The sequence below is a fragment of the Nomascus leucogenys genome, chromosome 22a (genome assembly GCF_006542625.1).
Source record: "Nomascus leucogenys isolate Asia chromosome 22a, Asia_NLE_v1, whole genome shotgun sequence".
Taxonomy (NCBI): Eukaryota; Metazoa; Chordata; class Mammalia; order Primates; family Hylobatidae; genus Nomascus; species Nomascus leucogenys.
In genome coordinates, this window is record NC_044402.1 from 71017121 (window position 1) to 71041580 (window position 24460).

The 24460-nt window shown below is 46.5% G+C and overlaps 1 protein-coding gene, 1 long non-coding RNA gene and 1 pseudogene across 2 annotated transcripts in view; 1 reads left to right on the plus strand and 2 right to left on the minus strand.

Moving 5' to 3' along the window:
- Positions 1-882: 882 nt before the first annotated feature.
- LOC105738425 overlaps positions 883-24460 on the minus strand; it is a 66681-nt gene continuing 43103 nt past the window's right edge. The window contains exons 5-6 of the long non-coding RNA XR_001114239.1: positions 24255-24344; positions 883-1094 (exon numbers count right to left, since the gene is read on the minus strand). This is a non-coding gene — a long non-coding RNA (uncharacterized LOC105738425). The remainder of the gene's footprint in view (positions 1095-24254; positions 24345-24460) is intronic.
- LOC100587881 lies at positions 14121-14956 on the minus strand (annotated as a pseudogene).
- On the plus strand, positions 15781-18509 carry SP5 (Sp5 transcription factor). The gene is made up of 2 exons (XM_003254241.2): positions 15781-16093; positions 16784-18509. Exons 1-2 carry the CDS (start codon positions 16043-16045, stop codon positions 17927-17929), a joined length of 1197 nt encoding a protein of 398 aa, XP_003254289.1. The 5' UTR covers positions 15781-16042; the 3' UTR covers positions 17930-18509.

Here is a 24460-nt window from a genome sequence, read left to right on the forward strand (position 1 = left end):
GGTTTCTTGTACAGCTTTTAGAAGAAAACAATGTTAACTCTTCATGCTATGCCAGGAGTGCACAGAAACATACATACATGTTTGTCAGTTATTAATTAGGTTAGTAGAAAATAAAATACACAGGTGTTTTATATGGTTCTCCCTTTTAGATCTAAATGTAAGCCATCATATTCTTAAGCTGTTGAGGTCTGAAGAGTGATATCACTATTGTGGCTAATTATGTGGAAAGTTATTAACACCCCCTCCTGGTTCTGGGATGTGCGTCCAGGGCACCACACACTTGGCAGAGACTCCCTGGTAAAGAAAGAGATGGTGGCCTCGCCCTCAGCAAGCACTGGGGATGGGGGAAGGGTGACTGACCTGCTGTGGGCCACATTGAGATGCCCCTGCTGGAGTTCTGCTTTGCCTCTGCCCCAAAGGCACTTATTTATTTATTTATTTATTTATTTATTTATGTTTATTTATTTAAGATGGAGTTTCGCTCTTGTTGCCCAGGCTGGAGTGCAGTGGTGTGATCTCGGCTCACTGCAACCTCTGCCTCCTGGATTCAAGCGATTCTCCTGCCTCAGCCTCCCGAGTAGCTGGGATTATAGGCACTCGCCACCTCTCTTGTTAATTTTTGTATTTTTCGTAGAGATGGGGTTTCACCATGTTTGCCAGGCTGGTCTCAAACTCCTGACCTCAGGTGATCCACACATCATGTGATATATGAACACCATCAAGGGCTGTCTCTACAGGGCTTGTGAAAGGCCACGTTAATGAACACAGTGCATCTATCACATGCCTAATAACTGCTTTCTTGTACAGGTAAAATTTAGATGGTTAACTTGAAAATAATTACACCTACACACATACAATCAAGTAGTCTTGTCACATAGCATATAATGTTATAATTCAATTTTTGTGCTTTATTAGTATCAATTTAACAATTTAGGGATTGGTGATAATCTTTTCTGAAACTGGAAGGAATTTCATCAGTCTGGTTATTGGTTGTGCTTATGTCTTCCTTGGTCAGAGTAGCAACAGTGAGATGGAAATTCTTCCTTGGCTTGATGGCATGTGGCATTGGCAGATAGATTAAGATGTCAGGAAGACTAGGCAAAAAATTGGCATACATTGAGACAAAACACATGCAAGCACACACTCTAAAATAATTAAATACCTAAAGTAGCTGCTGGAGAGAACAGAAACAGCTATACCAGAATGCTCCTCTCAAGAGACCTTCCTCCCAAATCATCTGTGATTTAAAAAATAGCTATCCTGGTAGATTATATATTGTTGAAGATAATAGACTTGTGTTGTTTGTTGAATATTTTACTGGAAAAGATCATAAGAGGTCATTTCACCCAGACCCATTAGTATAGTATAGAGATTAACCACTGTTTCCTCCCAACTCAATTAATATTTGAGCCACCTCCCATTTACAGAACAGTGCGCTAGAATGGTAGAAAGCCAAGGTGTATCTATAATTTTATAGATTTGGATTACACAACCCTCAAAAATATTCAGGTCATAATTGCTAAAAATGCAGTTTTAAGGTTATATGGGAGAAGGAGAGATTAGTTGAGAAAGGAAAAGCTAAAAAGACAGTGCTGTTCAGTGGGATGTGGCCTCTGAGCACTGAAAGTGGCCAGCGAGACTGAGGAACTCAACTTCAGATTTTAATCAGTGCTATTTTAAATGTAAATAGCTACATGTGGCTACTGGCTACCACAGTGGGCAACAAAGTCTTACAGGATGTGAGATTTGCACTGAGCTTGAAGGAAGGATAGCTAGGAATTTGGTAAATATAGAAAACGACAATTCCAAGCAAAAGGCCAGTGCTGGTGAAAAGGCACAGAGAGAGGAAAGCATCAGTCGTGGCCCAGTGAAGATCTGATATATGGTACAAGTGGATTGAAAGTGAGTAGCGGGTTAAAGTGAAAGATAAGGTAGTAAGATTCAAAACTGAGCAGGATCTTGAATGCAAGCCTAAAGAATATATAATTAATTCCATATTCGATGGGGGAATCATTTAAGGTTTTTTGAGCAAGATAAAAATATGAGCTGCTTGGTATCAGTGAAAGATAACCATCAGATAATAAGCAACATGAATGTGAGGGGTGTTTTGATTCCTTATTACTATATAGCAAACCACCCTATACTTAGTGGAGTACCATTTCATTGTGCTCATGGATTTTCTGGGTCAAGAATTTGGACTGTGCACAGAAAGGATGGCTCATCTCTGCTCCATGATGTCTGGCATCTCAGCTACGGTGGCTCCAACAGCTGGAGGCTGGATCACCTGAAGGCTTCTTCCCTCACATGTTGGCTCCTGGGCTATACAATGGTTTGACCTAAAAAGGTGGAACATCTCAAACGGGGCCCACAGGTCATAGGTAAATACAAAGATTTGCTGATTTGCAATTGGTTAAGGAGGCGAAGCTTCATCTAAAAATTTGGAATCAGTAGTAAGAATGTTAGCTGTGGCTTGTGGGTGTGACCTCCTCCAGGCCCCTTAGGAAGAAATCTGAAACAAGGAACAGTGGTCAGAGTTCAGTCCTCAGTTCCCCCTTATCTGACTGAGGTCTGCATGCCAGGGGATCCATTTTGTGGGGTTCCAGGTTTCTAAAAAGCAACTCAAGGACATATATTAAGAGGTGATTTTTGCCAGGTGCGGTGGCTCACGCCTGTAATCCCAGCACTTTGGGAGGCTGAGGCAGAAGGATCACGAGGTCAGGAGTTCAAGACCAGCCTGGCCAACATGGTGAAACCCCATCTCTACTAAAAATACAAAAATTAGCCAGGCATGTTGACAGGTGCCTGTTAATCCCAGCTACTCGAAAGTCTGAGGCAGGAGAACCACTTGAACCCAAGAGGCAGAAATTGCAGTGAGCCGAGATGGCACCATTGCACTTCAGCCTGGGGGACAGAGCAAGACTCCAACTAAAAAAAAAAAAAAAAGGTTATTTTTAGTTTCTACAGGGAACCAAACATTCTTATGACTCTAACTTCCTTGGCTATTATTTTAAGCGATAATTACATTCTCGCTTATCCAATTGCTCATTTACTTCTGAGCTCTAGCCAGGTGCCTGGAATTACCCTTAAAGGAACTCAAGGGTTTCCTTTATTTCCATGCTGGGGGCCCCCTACTCCATCTCACTACCATGATATGTGTCTTATCTCTTGACAACTGTGAATATAGCGCTGGGACTTAGGACCTGTTACATCTGTCATAGAAAAAACAAAGGTACCACCACTGTGCTCACTAGTAGGAACAGCCAAAGCACAGTTCTTGCCTTACAACTGTTTACTTCTGCTTTCCCAATTTGGTATGCTGCATCTGATGGGTATGATCTAAATATTATAATGGAACCCTAGCTGCAAGGGAATCTGGAAAATACAGTTTTTTTTGTTTTCTATCTTAGAAAAAGATTGGAATAGCTGAAATGAACCAATCCAAATATCTGCTACATTTGCTAACTATGCAGTTGCTTCATGTTAATTCCTGGTCTCCATTCCTAGACCCTCACTTCTCCTTTATGGCCAAAAACCAATGTGCTCTTTCTGCTCATTACAAACACTAATTATGGTTTAGCCAGTCTGGTCCCAGCTGTGATGGGGTTATGTCATTCAACCAGCATTTATTGAGCTCCTACAATGTGCACTCCCTTGACTACCTCTCTCTCACATGACTCCCAAATCTGTCTCCAGCTTCACCTTTCTCTAGAGTTCCAGCTCTGAATTACTAACTACCTCCTTGATATCTCCTCAGGAACATCCCACTAGATCTTCAAAATAAATACATGCCCAAGAAACACCCAAAAAATTCCAAACCCATTTTTCTTCCCAAGATTTCTGATTGGTGTTTTTAAATTGGTTCAAGTTCAAACTCAGTTCTTGGCAGAACTGTGAATCAATTAAATCTCTTTTCTTCATAAATTACCCAGTCTCAGGTAGTTCTTTATAGCAGTGTGAGAATTGATTTATAACTTTGCCTGTGTGTTAGTCTATTCTCACACTGCTATAAAGAAGTACCTGAAGGGGCTGGGCATGGTGGCTCATGCCTGTAATCCCAGCACTTTGGGAGGCTGAGGCGGGTGGATCACGAGGTCAGGAGTTTGAGACCAGCCTGACCAACATGGTGAAAACCGGTCTCTACTAAAAATACAAAAGTTAGCCAGGCATGGTAGCGCTTGCATGTAATCTCAGCTACTCAGGAGGCTGAGACAGTTAAATCGCTTGAACCAGGGAGGTGGAGGTTGCAGTGAGCCAAGATCGCGCCATTGCACTCCAGCCTGGGCGACAGAGCAAGACATCTGAGACTGGGTAATTTATGAAGAAAAGAAGTTTAATTGATTCACAGTTCCGTGGGCTAGACAGGAAGTATGGCTGGAAGGTCTCAAGAAACTTACAATCATGGCAGAAGGCAAAGGGGAAGCAAGCATGCCTTACCATGGTAGAGCAGGAGACAGAAAGCAAAGGGGGAAGTGCTACACATATTTAAACAGCCAGATATTGTGAGAACTCACTACCATGAGAATAGCAAGGGGGAGGTCCACCCCCATGATCCAATCACCTCCCACCAGGTCCCTCCCCCAACAATGGGAATTACAGTTTGACATGCGATTTGGGTGGGGACACAAAGCCAAACCATATCAGCCTATAACATCTTCCTCCCTGCCTTTAAAAACCCTTAACTGCAAACCATCTGGGAGTTCAGGTCATAAGCTTTAGCTGCCCAGTCCTTCTTGCTTGGCATCCTGTAATAAATGCCTCACTTCTCTTGCTGCAATCCCAGTGTCAATGTTTAGCTTAGGTGCGCTAGGTGGGCAGACCCAAGTTCAGTTTGATAACAGTAGAGATGGCATGAGTCTGAAGCTGGACAGCTGTCACTATGGCTTCCCAGGAGGCAGGCAGCTTTCTGATTCCACAATCTCCTGATCCTGGCGGGAGCAGCAGCTCCCTTGTCAACCTAAGTCTGTGATGTGGCACTGGGAGTCATGCCTGAAAGCTCAGTAGCAATTCTGTTTCTTCTGCCCTCCAGTCATTCTGTAAGACATTAAATATATATATATATATATTTTTTTTTTGAGACAGAGTCTCACTGTCACCCAGGCTGGAGTGCAGTGGCGCAGTCTTGGCTCACTGCAACCTCTGCCTCCCAGGTTCAAGTGATTCTTCTGCTTCAGCTTCCCGAATAGCTGGGACTATAGGTGTGCACCACCATGCTCAGCTAATTTTTGTATTTTTACTAGAGATGGGGTTTCACTATGTTGGCCAGGCTGGTCTCAAACTCCTGACCTCAGGTGATCCACCTACCTTGGCCTCCCAAAGTGCTGGGATTACAGGCATGAGCCACTGCGCCTGGCCTAGACATTAAATATCTTATAAGAAGTCCCTTTCTGCTTAAACCAGGTAGAATGGGTTCTGTTCACTGTGAATGAGCCCTAATGACGTAGTAAACAAGAGACAAGCAGAGATTTTGGTGCAGGTTTAGAGCCTCTTGTAGCAGTTACCTAGGAGAACCTTTAAAAAATAACAAATGAGAAGGGCATCAGGGAGCAGCCATGAATAAAGCCTAGAGAAGGAGAAGAGAACAAAGGCAAAGGGGGATTGGTGCTGGTGCCCTGGAAGGGAGGATCTATATCTCTGTGATTCTGCAGGGGAAGGTGCAGAGGAAGGAGGACAGATCCAACTTGAAGCTACGCCATGACACTGAAACACAAATAAAAAGGGCATTGCCTCCTGAAGACCAAAAGGCCCATTGGTGAGACACCTGTCAGTCCTAAAGGAAGTAGAGATGATCTTTTAAATGGAAATGGGGACAGACACCTGATATTAGTGTTAGTCTATTCCCAGCTGTACCTCTAAAGATACTGGACTGATATTTATCTATATCCTTAAAATTGGTGCCTTAAATTTTCCAAGGTAAATGGCCAATTCTGTGTGCCCCCTGGTGGCTTGGGGCAAGGGGTGGGGGGAAGAAAAGAGAACTCTAGAAGTGAAAGAAAAAGTAATCATGGATCTGAACTATAATCCTTGAGGTCAGGACCCATATTTCTCTTGGGTAAAACCAGATAACAAACATCTCATGTGGGACCCACATTTTCACAAATGAGGCAAATAATAAACAACCTGTAATGTGGCCAGTAAATATCCCAGACTTCATATTTAATAATTCCACCACAGACCGACATACGTGTTTAATTGTTTTTCCAATCATAGAAAAACACCCAAGGAGGCACTCTAAACTGAGGGTTAAAAGGTTGCCCTCTGGAGTAACATTACCTGCACTCAATTCCAAGAACAAGATGTGGGATCTTGGGCACATTACCCATCTATAAAATAGTCATTGAGAGGATTCCGTGAGACTCCATGTTGTGATTGGTAGCAGCAGCATGGTGGTCCAGCCACATGGTCAAACAAGCACACTGGGTGGGAGACAGCGCACAGGCTGTGGCCCCCAAAAGACCACTACCAACAAACCAGAGCAAACCCGTGACCTCACCAGCATGCGTCTCTCCAGCCTAAGTTAGCCAACCCCCGCCTCCATCTAGAGGTGCTAGACTTAGAGGGGTGGAAATGGGGGGTTCAGACTTTATTTGCATTTCTTGATATATGACAATGTTTTTCATCAAATTTTTGTCTGGTTTGTATCCAAAGTAATTCTCCTATATATTAATGCATGTTTTATTTTATTGCTATAATCCAGATCAAATTTCAAGAATTTTATATGTGAAACATTATTGGTTAACCTAAAAGAAACATTTATCACATTCATTTCTTTTTAGGAAATAAATGCCACCACAGATGGGTAACAGTACATGGAGAATCTTTTCTTTCAATACTCATGTTCCCCAGAAAAATGTTCACTGGAAAAATGATGAAGCTGGGTGTGGTGGCTCACATCCATAATCCCAACATTTTGGGAGGCCAAGGTGAGAGAATCACTTGAGCCCAGGAGTTTGAGACCAGCCTGAGCAACATAGGGAGACCCTGTCTCCACAAGAAACCAAAAAACAAGTTAGCCGGATGTGCTGGCACATGCCTGTGGTCCTAGCTACTAGGAAGGCTGAGGTGGGGGATTGCTTGAGCCCAAAAGGTGGAGGCTGCAGTGAGCCGAGATTGTACCACTGCACCCCAACCTGGGTGACAGAGAGAGACCCTGTCTCAAATAATGTATGTGAGACTCAGTTCTTTCACTCTGTGATCTCCAGGAGCCACCTTACTTCACTGGGCCTGCTTCTTCACGAGTCATAGATAGTTGCCAGGCCTTTGCAGCCAACAGTATTCTTTCCATGATTGTGGGACCCACCTGTGCTCCCCATGACCTCTCTTTTCCTCAGTGCTGGATTCTACACTCTCTGAGGGCGCAGTGACTCTTTGTCTCGGGTCCTCCGTAGCACCTGGCACTGTGCCTGTGCTCACCTGGGCATTCTTCCGCCGCACTCAGTAAAGATTTGGTTTCTTGTGCCTAGAAAGAAAGATGGATGACAGAGCCACAGAGTACGAAGCCACAGTACTGTGAGCTTCTGCAGGCTCCTGCCACGACTTTAAGTTCATGCCTTATCCATGAACCTACCTTGATTCCTTCTCCCATCAAGTGGTACTTGCTACAGGGTCATTTTGAAACATGAATATTAATGACTAAATAGGAAAATATATACTTAATAAAGGAATTTTGGCACTAACTTTTCCTAACGTATGTCTCTTGTAAGGAGGCCTTGTCTGTACCTAAAGATCATCCGTGCCCATGGCAGTACTGTTGAAAGCAACTGTGCGTGTCTAAGCAGGTTTACCGGAGGACCTCCCTGCCATGGGAGGCAGGTGGCACCCCTTGCTCCAGGTCACGGCACCCGCTCTCCTTACCTTTTTTTTTTCTTTTTTTGAGATAGAGTCTCGCTGTGTCGCCCAGGCTGGAGTGCAGTGGCATGATCTTGGCTCACTGCAACCACCGCCTCCTGGATTCAAACGATTCTCCTGCCTGAGCCTCCCAAGTAGCTGGGATTATAGGAACCCACCACCACGTCTGGCTAATTTTTTTTGTATTTTTAGTACAGACGGGATTTCACCATGTTGGCCAGGCTAGTCTCGAACTCCTGACCTCAAGTGATCCGTCCACCTCCACCTCCCAAAGTGCTGGGATTACAGGCATGAGCCACTGCACCCAGCCCCTTCTCCTTACCTTCTTATCTGAGGGAATATAAATGGCAGCAGAGTGGAAGAGAAGGCGGGATTTAAACGTGTAAGGCTTGAATGTGATCAAGTAAAACACAGGACAAGACTCAGCACAAGCAAGCGTACGCGGCTGACCTGCCACAGTTTCCTACTGCCTTTTGAATGTGCGACCACCCCTTTCACTCCCAGCAACGACCATGCCCTTGTCCTTTCAAAACAATAAAGCAGCAGCTTCTCCTTGAGTTTGTTTCACTCCCCCCAGGTCAGAAGTTCTGTCCTGGGGCTATACTTGCTTCACCCCAGGCTGGGAAAAACAAGTTCCTCTCCTCGTTAATGGAAACACCCACACTCCACTGCAAACGGCCAGTTTCTAGGCTCCCTATCTTCCACTTCAACCTTTTTACCAGGTCCTAAAACACAAACACAACTTTTTTCTTGCCCTGCTATCTGTTCTCACTGCTTCTTAAACTCGAATCTTCTGACTTCTTCCCCACCTCAGCTCTGCGAATGGACCGTCAAGGCTTTCTCTCCGCAAATAGACTCTTCCTGTTGCTCACCACGCGGCCCTCTCCACCGCCTTCCCCAGCCTGGGCAGGCACATTGGTCTTGCTCATCCTCCCACCCCTACTCTCTGTGTTTTCTCCTGCCTCTCTCACCCTTTTTTTCTTGGGCTGCTTTGATGGCTTCTCTTCCTCTATTCATTTTATATTTGTGCATTCTCTCCAAATCCTGTTGTAGCTTTTCTCTACCTGTTTGATCTCCACTCACTCTTATGAGCTCACTTTTGCAGCCCTCCCTACTTACCAAAAGTTCATGAGTCTTCTCTTTAGCCTTGTCCATCACACTCACTGCCACTGCCAGCATTTACAGCTTCCTGCAGGCATTCCTTCATGAGCAGCCAGCCAAAATCTTAGATTCAACAGCCCACCCTGAATTCAGTCCTTCTGCTTAACTCCCAACTGTCTCTTTTCCTTGTTCTCCTGCTTTTGTCAGCAACTGAGCTATTCCTCCTGCCGCACAGGCTAAAACCTTGGGGTCCTTTTGATGTTATTTTTAAACGGCTTTATTGAGATAGAATTACATATCATATCGTATCATATAATTCATCCATTTAAACTGTACAATTTTTTTAGTATATTCACAGAGTTGTATAACCATCACCACAATCGATCTGAAGATATTTTTACCCCCACGAAAAAGCCTTACCCATTGGCAGTCATTCCCTCTTCCCCCACCCCCAAGTCCCTGGCAGCCACTAATGTGCTTTCCGTCTCTGGATTTTTCTATTCTAGACATTTCATATACATGGAAACATACAATAGGTGACTTTTGTCACTGGCTTCCTTTAGCATGTTTTCAAGGTTCATCCATATTGTAACATGTATCGGTACTTCATCCCTTTTTATAGCTGAATAATATTCCTTTACATAGATGTATCACATATGATCCATTTATCAGGGGATGGACATCTAGGTTTCCAACTTTTGGCTATTATGAATAATGCTGCTATGAACATTCATGCACAAGTCTTTATGTGGATGTATATTTTCCATCCTCTTTGTATCTACCTAGCAGTAGAATTATAATTCCATGTTCAACATTTTGAGGAACTGCCGCATTGTTTTTCAATTGTTTTCTGTACCATTTTACATTCCTATTAGCAATGTATAAGGGTTCCAGTTCTCCACATCCTTACCAACACTTACTATCTTTTCTATAATCTAGTCATCCCAGTAGGTGTGAAGGGGTTCCTCTCATTGTGGTTTTAATTTGTTTTTCAGTGATAGCTATAATGATGTTGGGTTTCATGTGTTTATTGGCCATTTGTATATCTTCCTTGGGAAAATGTTTATCCAAATCCTTTATCCAGTTTTAAATTGGGTTGTCTTTTTACTGTTGAGTTGCAAGGGTTCCTTTATTAGATATATAATTTGCAAATGATTTCTCCAATTCTGTGGGTTGTCTTCACTTTCTTGACAGTGTTCATTAAAGCACAAAAGTTTTAAATGTGGTGAAGTTCAACTTAACATTTTTTCTTTTGTCATTTGTGCTTTTGGTGTCACATCTAAGAAGGTTTTGCCTAACTTAAGGTCATGAGGATTTACTCCTTTTTTTTTTTTTTTTTTGAGATGGAGTCTCCCTCTGACACCCGGGCTGTAGTGCAGTGGCATGATCTTGGCTTACAGCAACCTCTGCCTCCCGGGTTCAAGTGATTCTCCTGCCTCACCCTCCTGAGTAGCTGGGATTACAGGCATCCGCCACTACGCCCAGCTAATTTTTTTGTATTTTTAGTAGAGACAGGGTTTCACCATGTTGGCCAGGCTGGTCTCAAACTCCTGACCTTGTGATTCAGCCTCCCAAAGTGCTGGGATTACAGGTGTGAGCCACCATGCCCAGCCTCCTTTGTTTTCTTCTAAGAGCGTTAGAGTTTAACTCTTACATTTAAATCTATGATTAGAGTTCATTTGTGTGTGTGTTGTAAGGAAAGGGTCCAATTTCATTGTTTTACATGTAGATATGCAGTTGTAACAGCACCATTTGCTCAAAAGAGAAGTCCTTTTGAGTGTCCCCTTTATTTAATGTCTTATTCCAACCTGTCACCAAATTTTGCTCTTTTTCCCCTTTAAAATGCTGAGTCATCCTTTCACTACTACCACCAGTTCCCAATCAAAACTTTCACCATCTCACATGTAGGTAACTGCATTTGCATCTATCCTTCCAGAGTCTGCAAGCCAATCCTTCTAGGGAAGAAGCTTTCAGAAATGGAATTGAACTTACATTATTTACCTGCTCGGGAGGAGTTCCTACTGTAATGCATACAGCATGGGGGCAAACTCCTTGTTCTGACTTCTCTAATCTGGCCCCACCATGTCCACACCAACAGATCAAAGGCCCAAAACGTCATTGTTGTTCAACTTTTCACTGAAGTGGAATTCTCTTTCTTCTGCTGTCCCTTTCCCCTTCACCTTCTTCCTTTCTTTGCACTAAAATTAACTAAAATTAAAATGTAGTTAAAATTCTGTAGGTCCTTAAAGTCTCCTCCAAACCCCAGCTCCTTGATAAAGCCTCCCTGGACCACCCCAGCCCTCACCAATCCTCTCTGACTTCCTACTACATTTGTGTGCTCTGTGGCACCAGTCATTACGCAGATGACATTGGTACACACAATTCCACTCTACCACCCAACATCAGTGAGCATTTATCGAGCATCTACTGAAGTTCACAGCGTTGTGCAGGCAGGATACATATCATACAAATGCTGTTTCCTCCTCCCACCATATGAGGGAGAATTAGATGAGAGTTTTAAAAATTCCTCCTAGTTCTACAACCAGTATTGTATACTGATCCAATTTGGAAGTTTAAGTTTAAAATTAATTCAAGGATTCCAGTTGAGGAAATGGTCCCATTTCCTTGGAAAGTAAACTAGCTCGGTCACCAGGCTAGGTTACCCGCATTATAATTGCTTGTGACTGACTACTCCACCGTATTAATGATGAAGTGCCCCCGACTTGAGATGCAGGCGTTAGGGCATCTGTGATTTGATCTGCAGCTTAAACTGGGAGACCACTCCAAATCCTCAAAGTTAACTTTGAATATCAGATTGCAATCCCTCCCCCCAACACCATAAAAAAAATATTTCAAATTGAAGAGGCAAAGTTTGATCCTTCTCTTGTTGAGAGATGAAAACAATAGCAGCTTTCTGCTCTAGCACAGCTTCAAAAGCTGCCGAGGGACTGCTCTGAGAATTCTTGGTTGCAGATGACTGAAGAAATGCATGGGCAGCCTCCTGCGATTCAGTGCCCCATTAGCACGGGGGAAATTCTGCCCCCACCCTCCCGGAACCTTCAGTATAGCAACGATTTAACTAGGCAGATATGGGCAATTGCAAAGTTGAGTCTCCTTGGCAAGGAGGGGGGAGATCCAGCCGATTAAGCAACATCTTACTGTGAAAGGCCAAAGCATTAAGAATTTGCTGAAATGATCTAAATAATATCTAGCTTTTTAAAAAATCAGCTGGAAAGGGGTGACTATCTGGTTGGATTTATGCCAGAGGCGTGCGTCCCTTCTTGCTGCAAGAAAATGCCCGAGGAGAGGTACCAAGCTTGGGCTCGAAGTAGCAACCCCAGAGTTAATCCCAGAGCGCGCAGAGCTGGTCCGTCCCCTGCGCAAGTGTCGCTGCGGGTTCACCTACCGGCCTCTTCCTCTCGCAGGTGGCATGCAGTCGGCGCTCGCCGCCCGCCCGCAAAGAAACTGCAATGCAAACTTCCCAGCCTGGGAACCCCGCTGCTTGGAGAGCAGCTCCGCTGTGCCAGCCGCCGCCAGGAGACTGGTATTCAACCTCCCCGCCCCCCGCCACGGTTAAAGTTTGCTCCACATTCGCAGCTCCCACCCCACCCCCATCTCCGCCCCGAGGCAGGAGGACCACATAGGAGTTCCTGGGTCCACCGTGAGCAAACACACCCACCAACAAAAGAAAGCCCATTAAATCTTCCCTCCTGTGAACTCGCGCCCCAGCGGATACCTCTTTGAACTGACCCCCGCCCCCGCAGCCCCCGCGCTGTCTGGGGCGCGCCTGGCCCTCCCGGGCTTACTCCCTCCCCCCCAGCTGCGCACTTTTGCAGCGCGCTCGGTCTTTGATGTCTCTTTACATTATGGCAGAGCAGCCACACGCTCTTCCCGGGCGCGGGGCTTTGTGTAATGGAACTGACATTTGGCCTTGATACCTGTTATCTCTTGGTGATTGCAACAAATTTCTAAAATAAATATTGTACTTTGATCTCCCAGCATTGCATTTTTAATGGACGCTCTCAACATTACTTCATTAAGAACTTTTTCCAGGAGCTCCGAGGGCCAAGGGGGTTGGGGGAGACTAAACAGCTATTCGGCAAAGCCTCTCTCCAAACTTCAGCTGGGGCCTGGGAGGACCGGAATCTGGGCGGGTTTTCACAAACGGAGATGAGGCCGAGAGCAGCCAACTGCGACCACTCAAGAAAGGGCCTTCTGTACGCTCAGCACAGTCCTAAAGACCTTGCATATATTAACTCTTAAACCTATAGCCACTCTACAAGGGGTGCACTATTGTAACTCCCATTTTACAAATCGCAAAACTGAGGTACACAGCGGCTAAGTACCTTGCTTGCCAAGGTCACCAACTAGAAAGTGGCAAGGCGGGAAAAATGTCTTCAGAGAACTCGGACTCCGAGCTTTTAACCACCAAGCCACTAATTTTGACCCTGTTGGCCCACTGATGGTTTAATTGGCTAATGGGGGCATCTTGGAGAAAAAGCTAATTCCCGTAACTATGGAGATGTGAAATGGCTTTTCTGGCCTTTTTGGGAAAGTAGCTATCAGATTCAACAAAAAGGGCTGCCTTCCATCCTGCTTAGCCCAGCCCTGCCCGCCTCCCTGGGAAAGGGGACTTCGAAGAGCTCAAAGGAGCTGCAGAGGAAATCAGCGCTAAAGAACCAGATCGCTTCGAGGGTGCGAGCATGTGCAGGCGCGAGTGTGTGCCAAGGGGCTCCCTGGCCTCCGACTTGCATCCAGGAAAGAGCTCCCTCGGGTCCCACGCTTCTCCAAGACTCAAATCCTGGACGGGAGCGTGGGAAGGAGCAGGCTGGCCAGGCCTCGGATGAAACCACTAAGCTTTCTCCCCTTCTCCGCTCCCAGAGCAGCCGACCTCATCTTCAGAAGCCAGATCGGGTCGGCCAAGCTGTGTGGTCGCCGCTCGCGTTTTAGAGGGGACAACTCGTTGGGGGAGAAGGGGGCGTGCGAGTGCAGGATGTGCGAGGGACCCATTGTATTTGGGTCGCAAGCAGCCCACCTGTCTTCAGTACGATATTCTCATTCCGCAGGCGCGCCCTGGGCGTGGGAGAAGGTGGGCCCGGAGGCATCGCATCCCCGACCCCTGATGGAAGTGCGGAGGGCATCCTTATACAGTCCATACTCCGAGTGCGTTGTAGTTAGGCTAACCTCTGACGCTGCATCGGGAGACAGGTCACCCCGTCCGTCCTCTCCCGTCCGTCCCGGTCGCGGTGCGGTTCCCGTGAGGAAGACGGGTAGAGAGGCCGGGCGCGAACTGATTGGGGCTCCCTCACGGCCGGCGGCCTGGAGAGTGGAGACTGTGTCCGACAGGAGGTGGGTGCGGGAGAGGAGCAGGCAGAGCTCCGGCGGCCACTCCGCAGTGCGGTCTCGCGAGCCGGGGCCGCGAGGCCTCCAATGCGGTTCCGCGCCCCTAATGCCCCAGGGCGGTGAGGACCCCGCGGTTCCCCGCCCGCCTCTTCCTCCTTCCCCGCCCGCGCGCCCGGGGTAGGCGATCCCGGGGTCCGCAGTGCCGGGGCAGGACGCGCCCTGCGCCCTGTGCCAGGAGGAGACAGGCGGCCCTCCTCGGCAGGAGGTGAGCGGCCAGTGAGGGATGGAGGTCACCCAAGCCCCTGCAAGCGCGACCCTGCCCAGGGCAAAGCACGCCCCGCGCCTGCTGAGGAACTTTTGCTTCCCAAAGGTGACAAGAACAAGTTTGTACTGACTTTTCTCCCCACTTCGGGATCCTCTCTCATATGATTTGTGGTTTGTGGGACCACAACAACCAGGCTTCCTCGACCGCGCCTTTTTTTCCAGTAGTTCCTGGTCTGCCAGGCTTGCGAGAGTGCGCGCTGGCTTGGCGGGGCTCCGGGCGAGAAATCACCAGCAGCGCTGGGGCTTTCGGCCCCCCACAGCCCGGCCCGGGCCTCCTGGGAGTCCAGGGTGGCCTAGGGAGAAGGGGGCGGGACAGCACAGCTTCTTCCCCTCGGGTGGGCATGACGGGTCGCCTTGGGTGTCCCGCCAAGCTCAGCTTTGAGGGTATGCGCGGCGCGGGTGTTTTTCCCAGGTCCACTCTGCGAAAGTTGTGGCCTGAAGAAAACTTCTGGGTCGCCAGCAGGAACGTCACAGGAGAGCCCCGGTCGCTCGTCAGGCGGGCGGCCCTGGAGCGTGCGCGCCATCCAACGCCGCGCTGGGCGGCCGCCCGGCCCCGCCCCAGGTCACAGCCCTGCCCTCGGCCCCACAGCGGCGGGCGGGGGACACGCGGCGGGCCGGGCGCCGTCGGTCCCACGCCCCACCGGGGATCTCGCTTGGGTCCGCTGTGTGCGCGGTTGGGTGCGTGTGCGGCGAGGGTGCACGGTGTGCAAATAAATACAGGGGAGAGTTACACTCTTTCCGGTCTCAAAGTCCGGCGTCTGGAAGCCGAAGGCAGATTTTTCCATAGATAACAAAGACACTTTGTCACTTTGGGCGCTGCCTCGGTGCAAATCTTTAATTGCAAGTGTGTGTGTGTGTGTGTGTGTGTGTGTGTGTGTGTTGGGCGGGGGGGGGGGGGCGGGAAGAGTGTCTCGAGCAACCCAAGCGCGGGTCTCCAGGCGGCAAGGCCCCCTTTGATCAGGAAAATCCAATTATTTGTGTATATACATTTCCCACATAGTGATTACTTCATTAATTGTCCCGCCTTTATCTCCTCCCTTCCCATCCCCCCTAATAATCAGTTCTTTTATCCAGACCAACAAACACACCATAGGAGCTTTGTGGATTCAAAGGATTTGCTTTCGCTTCTGAAAGAGCCGCTATTCTTTGATGATTGGGTAGCGGCAAACTTCAAAGCCATAAATCTTCCCTCTGACTGGCTGGCGGCCCAGCAAAGTCCTTATCAAATTCTTGGAGGTGATCCTGAAGCGCTCAGACCGCGCGCGGGGCGAGCGAGCGGGGCGCGGCGAGGGGCGAGGGCGGGGAGGGCCCCGGCGCGCAGAGCAGGCGCCAGGGAGGCAGGCTGGGCGGCCCTTCGTCCTCGCCTTCGGGTGTCCATGCCTCGGCGGCTGCGTCCCGCTCCGCAGCCAGGGGCCTGCAAGCCATAGCCATGGCCGCGGTGGCCGTCCTCCGGAACGACTCGCTGCAGGCCTTTCTCCAGGTCAGGGCCGAGCCCGGAGGGGGCGGGAGAAAGGTGGAAAGGGCCGTGTCCGGATCTCTCCTGGTACTCCGTGCACCTTGAACCTCAAAGGGAACCCCGCCGATGGGTGCAGCTGGAGCCAGGCCTGGGGTGCCCACGCCAACTTCACACCTAATCCGGTGTGGCCTTTGCGGGAGGGACGCGTGGATCCGGGATTGTTCGGAGGTGCCCGGCTGGCCGAGAACAGGACCGGAGCTCACCCTGCTGGGCCCTCCTGCTGATTTCAGCCTGGGGCGGGCCAGGGAGGAGCGCGATGGCAGTGAGGACAAGAGAGCTTAAAAGATGGGAGGGAAAGCGGCTGGGCGGTGTTGTTGTGGGTGTTTCCCGACTCTTACCACGGAGCGGGGAGCGGCCCGTCGGATGCCTCCCCCTCCCACTTCGAGCCTGCTTCCTCTAAGGCTGGTTGGCGTCTCAGTGCACCAAATAGTTTAGCAAGAAGCGCTCGCGGGCCCCACGTTCAGGTAGCGCAGGCACCAAAAGTTTCCCGCGGCCGGTGGGTGCGTGCGTGGGGTGCGGTGGCGGGGGAGGGACGGCCGGGACGCAGGAGGGGCGGCAGTATAATAGCGGGCGTGGGGGCGGCGGGCTGGCCGGGAGTCCGCGCTTGGAACTAACCTTTTGTCTCTTCTCCGCCCTCCCTCGCCGCCTATGCAGGACCGCACCCCCAGCGCCTCCCCGGACCTGGGCAAGCACTCGCCCCTGGCATTGCTGGCCGCCACCTGTAGCCGCATCGGCCAGCCGGGCGTGGCGGCGCCCCCGGACTTCCTGCAGGTGCCCTACGACCCCGCGCTGGGCTCACCCTCCAGGCTCTTCCACCCGTGGACCGCCGACATGCCGGCGCACTCGCCAGGCGCACTGCCGCCCCCGCACCCCAGCCTGGGGCTGACGCCGCAGAAGACGCACCTGCAGCCGTCCTTCGGCGCTGCGCACGAGCTTCCCCTCACACCCCCCGCCGACCCCTCGTACCCCTACGAGTTCTCGCCGGTCAAGATGCTGCCCTCGAGCATGGCGGCTCTGCCCGCCAGCTGCGCGCCCGCCTACGTGCCCTACGCGGCGCAGGCCGCGCTCCCTCCGGGCTACTCCAACTTGCTGCCTCCGCCGCCGCCACCGCCCCCGCCGCCCACCTGCCGCCAGTTGTCACCCAACCCGGCCCCCGACGACCTCCCGTGGTGGAGCATCCCGCAGGCGGGCGCCGGGCCGGGGGCCTCCGGGGTTCCGGGAAGCGGCCTCTCCAGCGCCTGTGCCGGGGCCCCCCACGCGCCCCGCTTCCCCGCCTCTGCGGCGGCTGCTGCTGCGGCCGCCGCCGCCCTGCAAAGAGGCCTGGTGTTGGGCCCGTCGGACTTTGCGCAGTACCAGAGCCAGATCGCCGCGCTGCTGCAGACCAAGGCCCCCCTGGCGGCCACGGCCAGGAGGTGCCGCCGCTGCCGCTGTCCCAACTGCCAGGCGGCGGGCGGCGCCCCCGAGGCGGAGCCGGGCAAGAAGAAGCAGCACGTGTGCCACGTGCCAGGCTGCGGCAAGGTGTACGGGAAGACGTCGCACCTGAAGGCGCACCTGCGCTGGCACACGGGCGAGCGACCCTTCGTGTGCAACTGGCTCTTCTGCGGGAAGAGCTTCACGCGCTCGGACGAGCTGCAGCGGCACCTGCGGACTCACACGGGCGAGAAGCGCTTCGCCTGTCCCGAGTGCGGCAAGCGCTTCATGCGCAGCGACCACCTCGCGAAGCACGTCAAGACTCACCAGAATAAGAAGCTCAAAGTCGCTGAAGCCGGGGTTAAGCGGGAGGACGCGCGGGACCTGTGAGCCCTCCCGGAGGTGGACCCCCTTCCCAGCACCTCTGCGGGAGATCCGGGGACCTGTGGGCAGCTGGCGGAGGGGAGACTCAGCAGACGGACCCTCTCCGTTGCCTGCCTCCCGAAATGGAGCTAGGCTCCCAACTTCCCCTGCCCTCGGACATAGGGACCCAGTTCCCAGGAGCGGGGAGGTAGGGTTGGGGCTGAGGCATTTGGATTATAATTGGAAGCTCTGCCTTACGCCAGGGCGGTTCCAAACTATAAACCGTTCCCACCGTCAGGGAGACCTACAGTTTTGGGGGACCACCCTGGGCTGGCCTTGTATATAGGAAATGCTGCTGAAGTGAAGCGAAAGGAACTTGGGAGATTTGAAATAGTGCTTGGGTTTTCGCTAGGACCGGTTTGGGCTTTGTACAGGTTATTTAATAGCTTTAAGATAATTATAATAATTATAACATTAATAAAAACGTTGCTTTTGTCTTCAGCTCCATGCAGAGCTACAGCATGATATGTCTCTGTAAAGTGATCAGCAGTTGCAGCGTGAAAATAAATACGTTAACTCAGGGGTCACTACAGGAAGACCCCGCTGAGCCGGTCTCATTTGATCTTTTCTTCTGGGTGGCTGTACTAAGCGGTCGGGTTTCCCCGGGAATTTGATGGTTCCCATAGTCTGCCTGTGTCGGAGGCTTCTTTGGTTTGGAAGGATCTGGGCAAATGTGTTGGGTTCAGGAATGGAAAAAGGCAGGCAATTCCGTTTTGTGGTAAAGAGGTAGGGCAAGATTTTCCAATCACAACTTGAGTTTCTCATGCGGCCTTAGGATTCACCCGAGACTGTTTCTCTTCCAAGTTTGTTTTTACCTGACGAATTCCCTGTGGCTTTCTATTTGTTGGTACTCTCGGGACAGGTCACAACTATGCTGGTGTTAAGAGAGGTATTACAGGCGTGAGGGTCTGTTCACAGGTGAGACTGTGGAGAGGTACAGAGAAACGGGACCCTTGTTCAGGTTGGTCTTTGCCTGGGAAAGAACCAAGAAGATAGTTTCCCAGACGCCACTCCTGTATTTCAGTCCCGTCACGATACCCAGCGTTGTCTTGCTTGTTTTCTTCTTAATCTTGCGATAGAAATTTTAACAAGTCTTATTTCACAGTAACCACCCAGGAATTTCTGGCTAGGCCAAGACGTTTAGTTCCATTTTGTATCTGAATTTTATTATGTTTTTAATCATTGAAGTAGTCTAAGATCTTCTCAGGTAGGAGCCAGGAATCCTCATGTTTTGGAAATGTGGAAATAGGGTATTTTTTGTCTAAGTGTCTCGCCTTTCTCTAAAAGTTGAAGTTTTGAAGTTTACAAATGTTTTATCAAGTGTCTAACTCCTTGATATTTTCTAATATTTGAATTTTTAAACCTGTAACTGAAACTTTAATCAGCAGTTAAATCTTCTGATTTAAGATTAGCAAAGAACAGAAAATGTTCTAAATTTTATTAACATGTTAAGCTAGCATCATTAATGCCAAATTTTAATAGAGCCAAATAATCTTTTCATGATAGTTGAAGTGTGTACAAATTGATAGGATTTCACAGTTTACAAACTGCTTTTACCTTGCCTTTTGTTTGAAGTCAAACTGAAGGATCAGTTTTTAAAAGCTTTGAGGGTTGTTCTTGAATTCTTATACGAAGTAAAACACAAATATCAACATAATTCAGATGAAAATTACTTTTATACTCCTAAGAAATAGCATTTTTATTCTGTAACTTGGGACAAGGTAGTAAATGAATATTAGATTCATAGTGGCAATATACCTTACAATAAGAGATATTGGAACTATTTAATGACTAATTAGAATGTGAGTCTTCATGGTTCTTCACCTGGGAAGAGGAGTTGGGGTTGAATTTTCAAGGGTGTGGCAGTTTTGCAAGCAATAGTGATAAAGTTGCTAGGCAGTAACATTAATATACACTTAAATATGTAATCTTAAAATCATTAGATCTGAGTCATTAGATCAAGACTACACATTTTGATGTATAAAGCAATGTGAAAAGTTATAGAATTCTCACCTTTCTCTAAAAAGTTACAGAAACTCCCATCTGAACCATGCCCTGGGATCAACTATAGATTCAGAAAAGGATTTTTGGAAAGTGGTGAGAAAGAGGAATCCTTGTTAGAGAGTGAGAAGACCAAGGGCTTTGGACTCAAAATTTGAAATGATCCTTTCATCTGAAAGAATGACCTTGGTAGAGAAAGAAAAATGGCAATTTAAAAGTGAGTCTACTAGCTATTATTGACAGAGCCAATCATTTATTTAGTATCCAAACAGAAGAGGTGTTGAAGATAAAGTTTTCTTATAATTTTTTGGTTGTTAAATATGTGGAATTTAATATCTAAAGAAATGAGATATTGGAGATAGATAAATTTGTGGTTATTAGAGAAAAACTAAATATATATAATTTTTTAAAGCAGAACAAAGTCATATGACAAAATAACTTTCTTATGGTTTTACTTAATTGCACCTGCAAATTGAAAAAGTGTGGTCTTTAACTTGGTACAGCTGAAAGGCTTGCTCATTGTACCACTGCAAATCTGATAGTTTAAAAAGTAGGCAGCATTAAAAAAGTAAGTTTAATCCACCAACTTTATTCAAGGTTTCACTTAAAGATCCCAGCACACAATTCAATTAAGTTTAAAAAACTAATTGAAGAAAATATGTTAATGATTGCCTCAAATGTCAGTAGGCATTGTAGATTTTAAAGCAGCTGTTTTATTAGCATGCAAATGTAATGTATTCTTTTAAAATACTGAAATTCGTGATGTTATTTTAATTTTAACAGTTTTTGAACCATTTTGAGCAAGAACTTGGAAACATGGAGAAATTGAAATATCAGTAAATTAGTTAATTTAGAAGCATGTGTTTCTGAATTTATTAACACTGTAGTTATCTGCTTTTCTCAGGAAAAAATTGTGCAAATATACTCTTAACTGATCACTAGTTTTAAATAGTTCTGGTAATGAATGAAAGTAAATTATGTTAAAGAAAATACAACTGTAATCTCCATGTTATTTTCTAGTTTCAACTAGTGTTTAAATCTTATGACTATATATATATATATTTTTTTGAGACGAAGTCTTGCTCTGTCGCCAGGCTGCAGTGCAGTGGCACCATCTCGGCTCACTGCAACCTCTGCCTCCCGGGTTCAAGCAGTTCTCCTGCCTCAGCCTCCTGAGTAGCTGGGACTACAGGCGTGTGCTACTATGCCTGGCTAATTTTTGTATTTTTAGTAGAGACAGAGTTTTACCCTGTTGGCCAGGATGGTCTCAATCTCTTGACCTCATGATCCACCCACCTTGACCTCCCAAAGTGCTGGGATTACAGGCGTGAGCCACTGCGCCCAGCCGTATATTGTATATTCTTTTAAATTATTTTACTTTAATCAAACAAGACATGCCAATTAAAAAATTAATCTTGCCAAGCATGCCTCTTGCAGAAACCTATTTGAAACAATGACATTTGTAGAAAAGTCAGTTTTTTTACCCCAAGCGGTACTATTTTTTATTCTAATATTGTGGGGTTTTAAGTATTAGTTTAAAGCAACATCTTCAGTGTTTTCTATTTATTTCATTTCTGCTATGACTGTTTCACAGAATGTTATAGCTGTAGCTATGACTTCAAATTCATGTAAACATCTAGTAGGTTGTTTAGGGCTCTAAAATTGCAAGCCACTTTTACTTGCATTAGCTCATCACATTAAATAATGACTAGTTCAAGGTAAGTTGACCATTCTCACTGGGAAATAGTCTGTGTTATAGAATCAGATTCAAACCTTAAGCTTTGTGTTATAGTAAGTGTAATTATAGTTTGCTAATGTCCCAAATTGAGGGCCACTCAAAACAAGTGATATTAATTTTCTATTAAATATCATGACCTTCTGGTTTGCATGATAGAATTTTAAAGGAGTATGAGACCCAGGGCAGTTTCGAAATGTTACGCACCAACATAGTTCAATAGAGTAGGAAAAAATAAGGAAAATATCTAGATAGATGTGTGTTAGTAATGAGATATATGTTTAATACAACAAAAGAACATGTTTCATTATTGGGCCACTATAATGGTAACCTGATTAGTGTGGCATGTGATTTATTTAATATAGACAGTAAATTTTTCTCTGATGTTGTTCAGACTCAACACATTTTTGTATAAACATCTTGATGTCAGTTGCTCCTTCCTTGATTATTTTTAAAGAATCTGATATGTTGCCAGAGACAGCAATGTTTCAGATTAATTTATGGTCATGGTAGAATAACTTAATGTTCCTGACTATAATTAACAAGTGATATTTGTTCAACAAAGATGTAATCGAACAGCTACGGATTGATAGTTTCGCAATTGTTTTACTATTACAACTTATTACCAATTGAAGATTTGTACATGATGATTGATATAGTTTCGTGCTGACACTTTGATGACTTCCCTTTCTAGACTTTATGCACTTTTCTTTCCGTGTCTTTAGCAATTATCTAAAGTATAATCCTCTATTGGATATTTGAGACTTAATTCATAAATCAGCCTATGCATATGAACTATAGTAGTATCTGCACAACACATAATAAACCACATTAACTAATACATTTTGGTTGTCTACCTAATACCAAAATTTAATTCAAGGTAAATAAACCCAGCTCTTAGTTTGATACCACTTGGAAAATCTGCAGCTTTCACTTTTCAAAAAGTTGTTTCAGCATTATGAAGATTCATTATGCCTATTATGAAATGGAAGTTTGTTTTATAGTAAAACTATTCATCTAATATTTTCATTACTTGTCAAAATTCTGACATTAAAATACACTAAAATTTTCTAAAGTCTAAGGCAGTGTCTAAATGTCATCTGATTTTTTCATGTATAGTTAAACCAGTCATATATGGGTGCTTTCTAATCATTTTATGTTTAGCATAATCTAAAACACAGATGGAAAACATCTGGCCCTCAGCTTAATTTTACCCAATTCATGAAGCAAGTATCAAGGCTAACTCATTTATGCTTATGGTTGGGAAAATGTGTCCTAATTTTAAAAATATTTGGTGGCAATTTCCTAAAAGTCTACATCAGATACTATGAAAGCTCATTTCTCTTATCTCTATGTGAGTTTTATTCTTACAAATTCTATGTCTTGCTTTCTTTTCCATTCTGACTTGTGGATGTCACACATCTTCTATATATCCATGTCCATCTCTAGCATGGAAACTTTCATTTTGTGTCATGTGTCTCTCTTGCTTTTCTCAAAGTATTTATGCCCATGATTTGATTTTGCTCCCAATTATGCGGAACTCAACAGGATTCTAAACTGTAGTATTTTAAATCTACTGTTTTGTTTTTTGTTTTTGTTTTTTTTTGAAACAGAGTCTCACTCTGTCGCCCAGGCTAGAGTGCAGTGGCATGGTTTCCATTCACTGCAACCTCCGCCTCCTGGGTTCAAGCGATTCTCCTGCCTCAGCCTCCCAAGTAGTGGGATTACAGGTGCCCACCATCACACCCAGCTAATTTTTGTATTTTAGTAGAGATGGGGTTTCACCACAATGGCCAGGCTGGTCTCGAACTCCTGACCTCAGATGATTCACCCACCTAGGCCTCCCAAAGTGCTGGGATTACAGGTGTGAGCCACCGTGCTTGGCTGTATTTTTAATAGACATTTTTATTCTTTGGTCTAAATTTTACATGTGCATGAATTAAATTTATAGTTCTATTTGTTGATTCAATTCATATTTTATTTAGTACATGGCTGATGTTTCCTGTGAATTTGTGAACATCAGTGGGAAAAATACATGGCAATTGAAAGTAAAATTATAAAATAGAGTAGAAGATTATGGTTTGAGGTAATACCAGTTTGGATAGATTTTAGTAAGTAAAAAATATACAAATGAAGTATATTTATATACCTAAGTCATTAAACAGCCCTTTATTTCTTTTTTTTTTTTTTTTGAGACGGAGTCTTGCTCTGTCGCCCAGGCTGGAGTGCAGTGGCGCAATCTCGGCTCGCTGCAAGCTCCACCTCCCAGGTTCATGCCATTCTTCTGCCTCAGCCTCCCGAGTAGCTGGGACTACAGGCGCCCACCACCGCACCCAGCTAATTTTTTGTATTTTTAGTAGAGACGGGGTTTCACCGTGGTCTCAATCTCCTGACCTCATGATCCACCCACCTCAGCCTCCCAAAGTGCTGGGATTACACACGTGAGCCACCGCGCCCGGCCAGCCCTTTATTTCTTGAGCTATAATTTTAATGAGGGGAATGTGAACTAAGACCTGTAAGCACATAGCTATGTATAGTTCTCCTTGTGGTTATTACCTTTGATGGAGACTTGTTTTTCTTTTAAGCCTTTTTCTCCCCTGTTTGATCCTTGAAGTCCATGTCATCTCTTGATAGTACTGCAGACAACTGCCAAGAAAGTCACTGTGGTAAGAAATCCTGTAGTGAGCCTGGGTTTGAAGTAGAAAGTTGCCAAGTTGTTTTCTAGGGAGAGAGCGCTCCCGTCATTAGTCATGATTCAGACA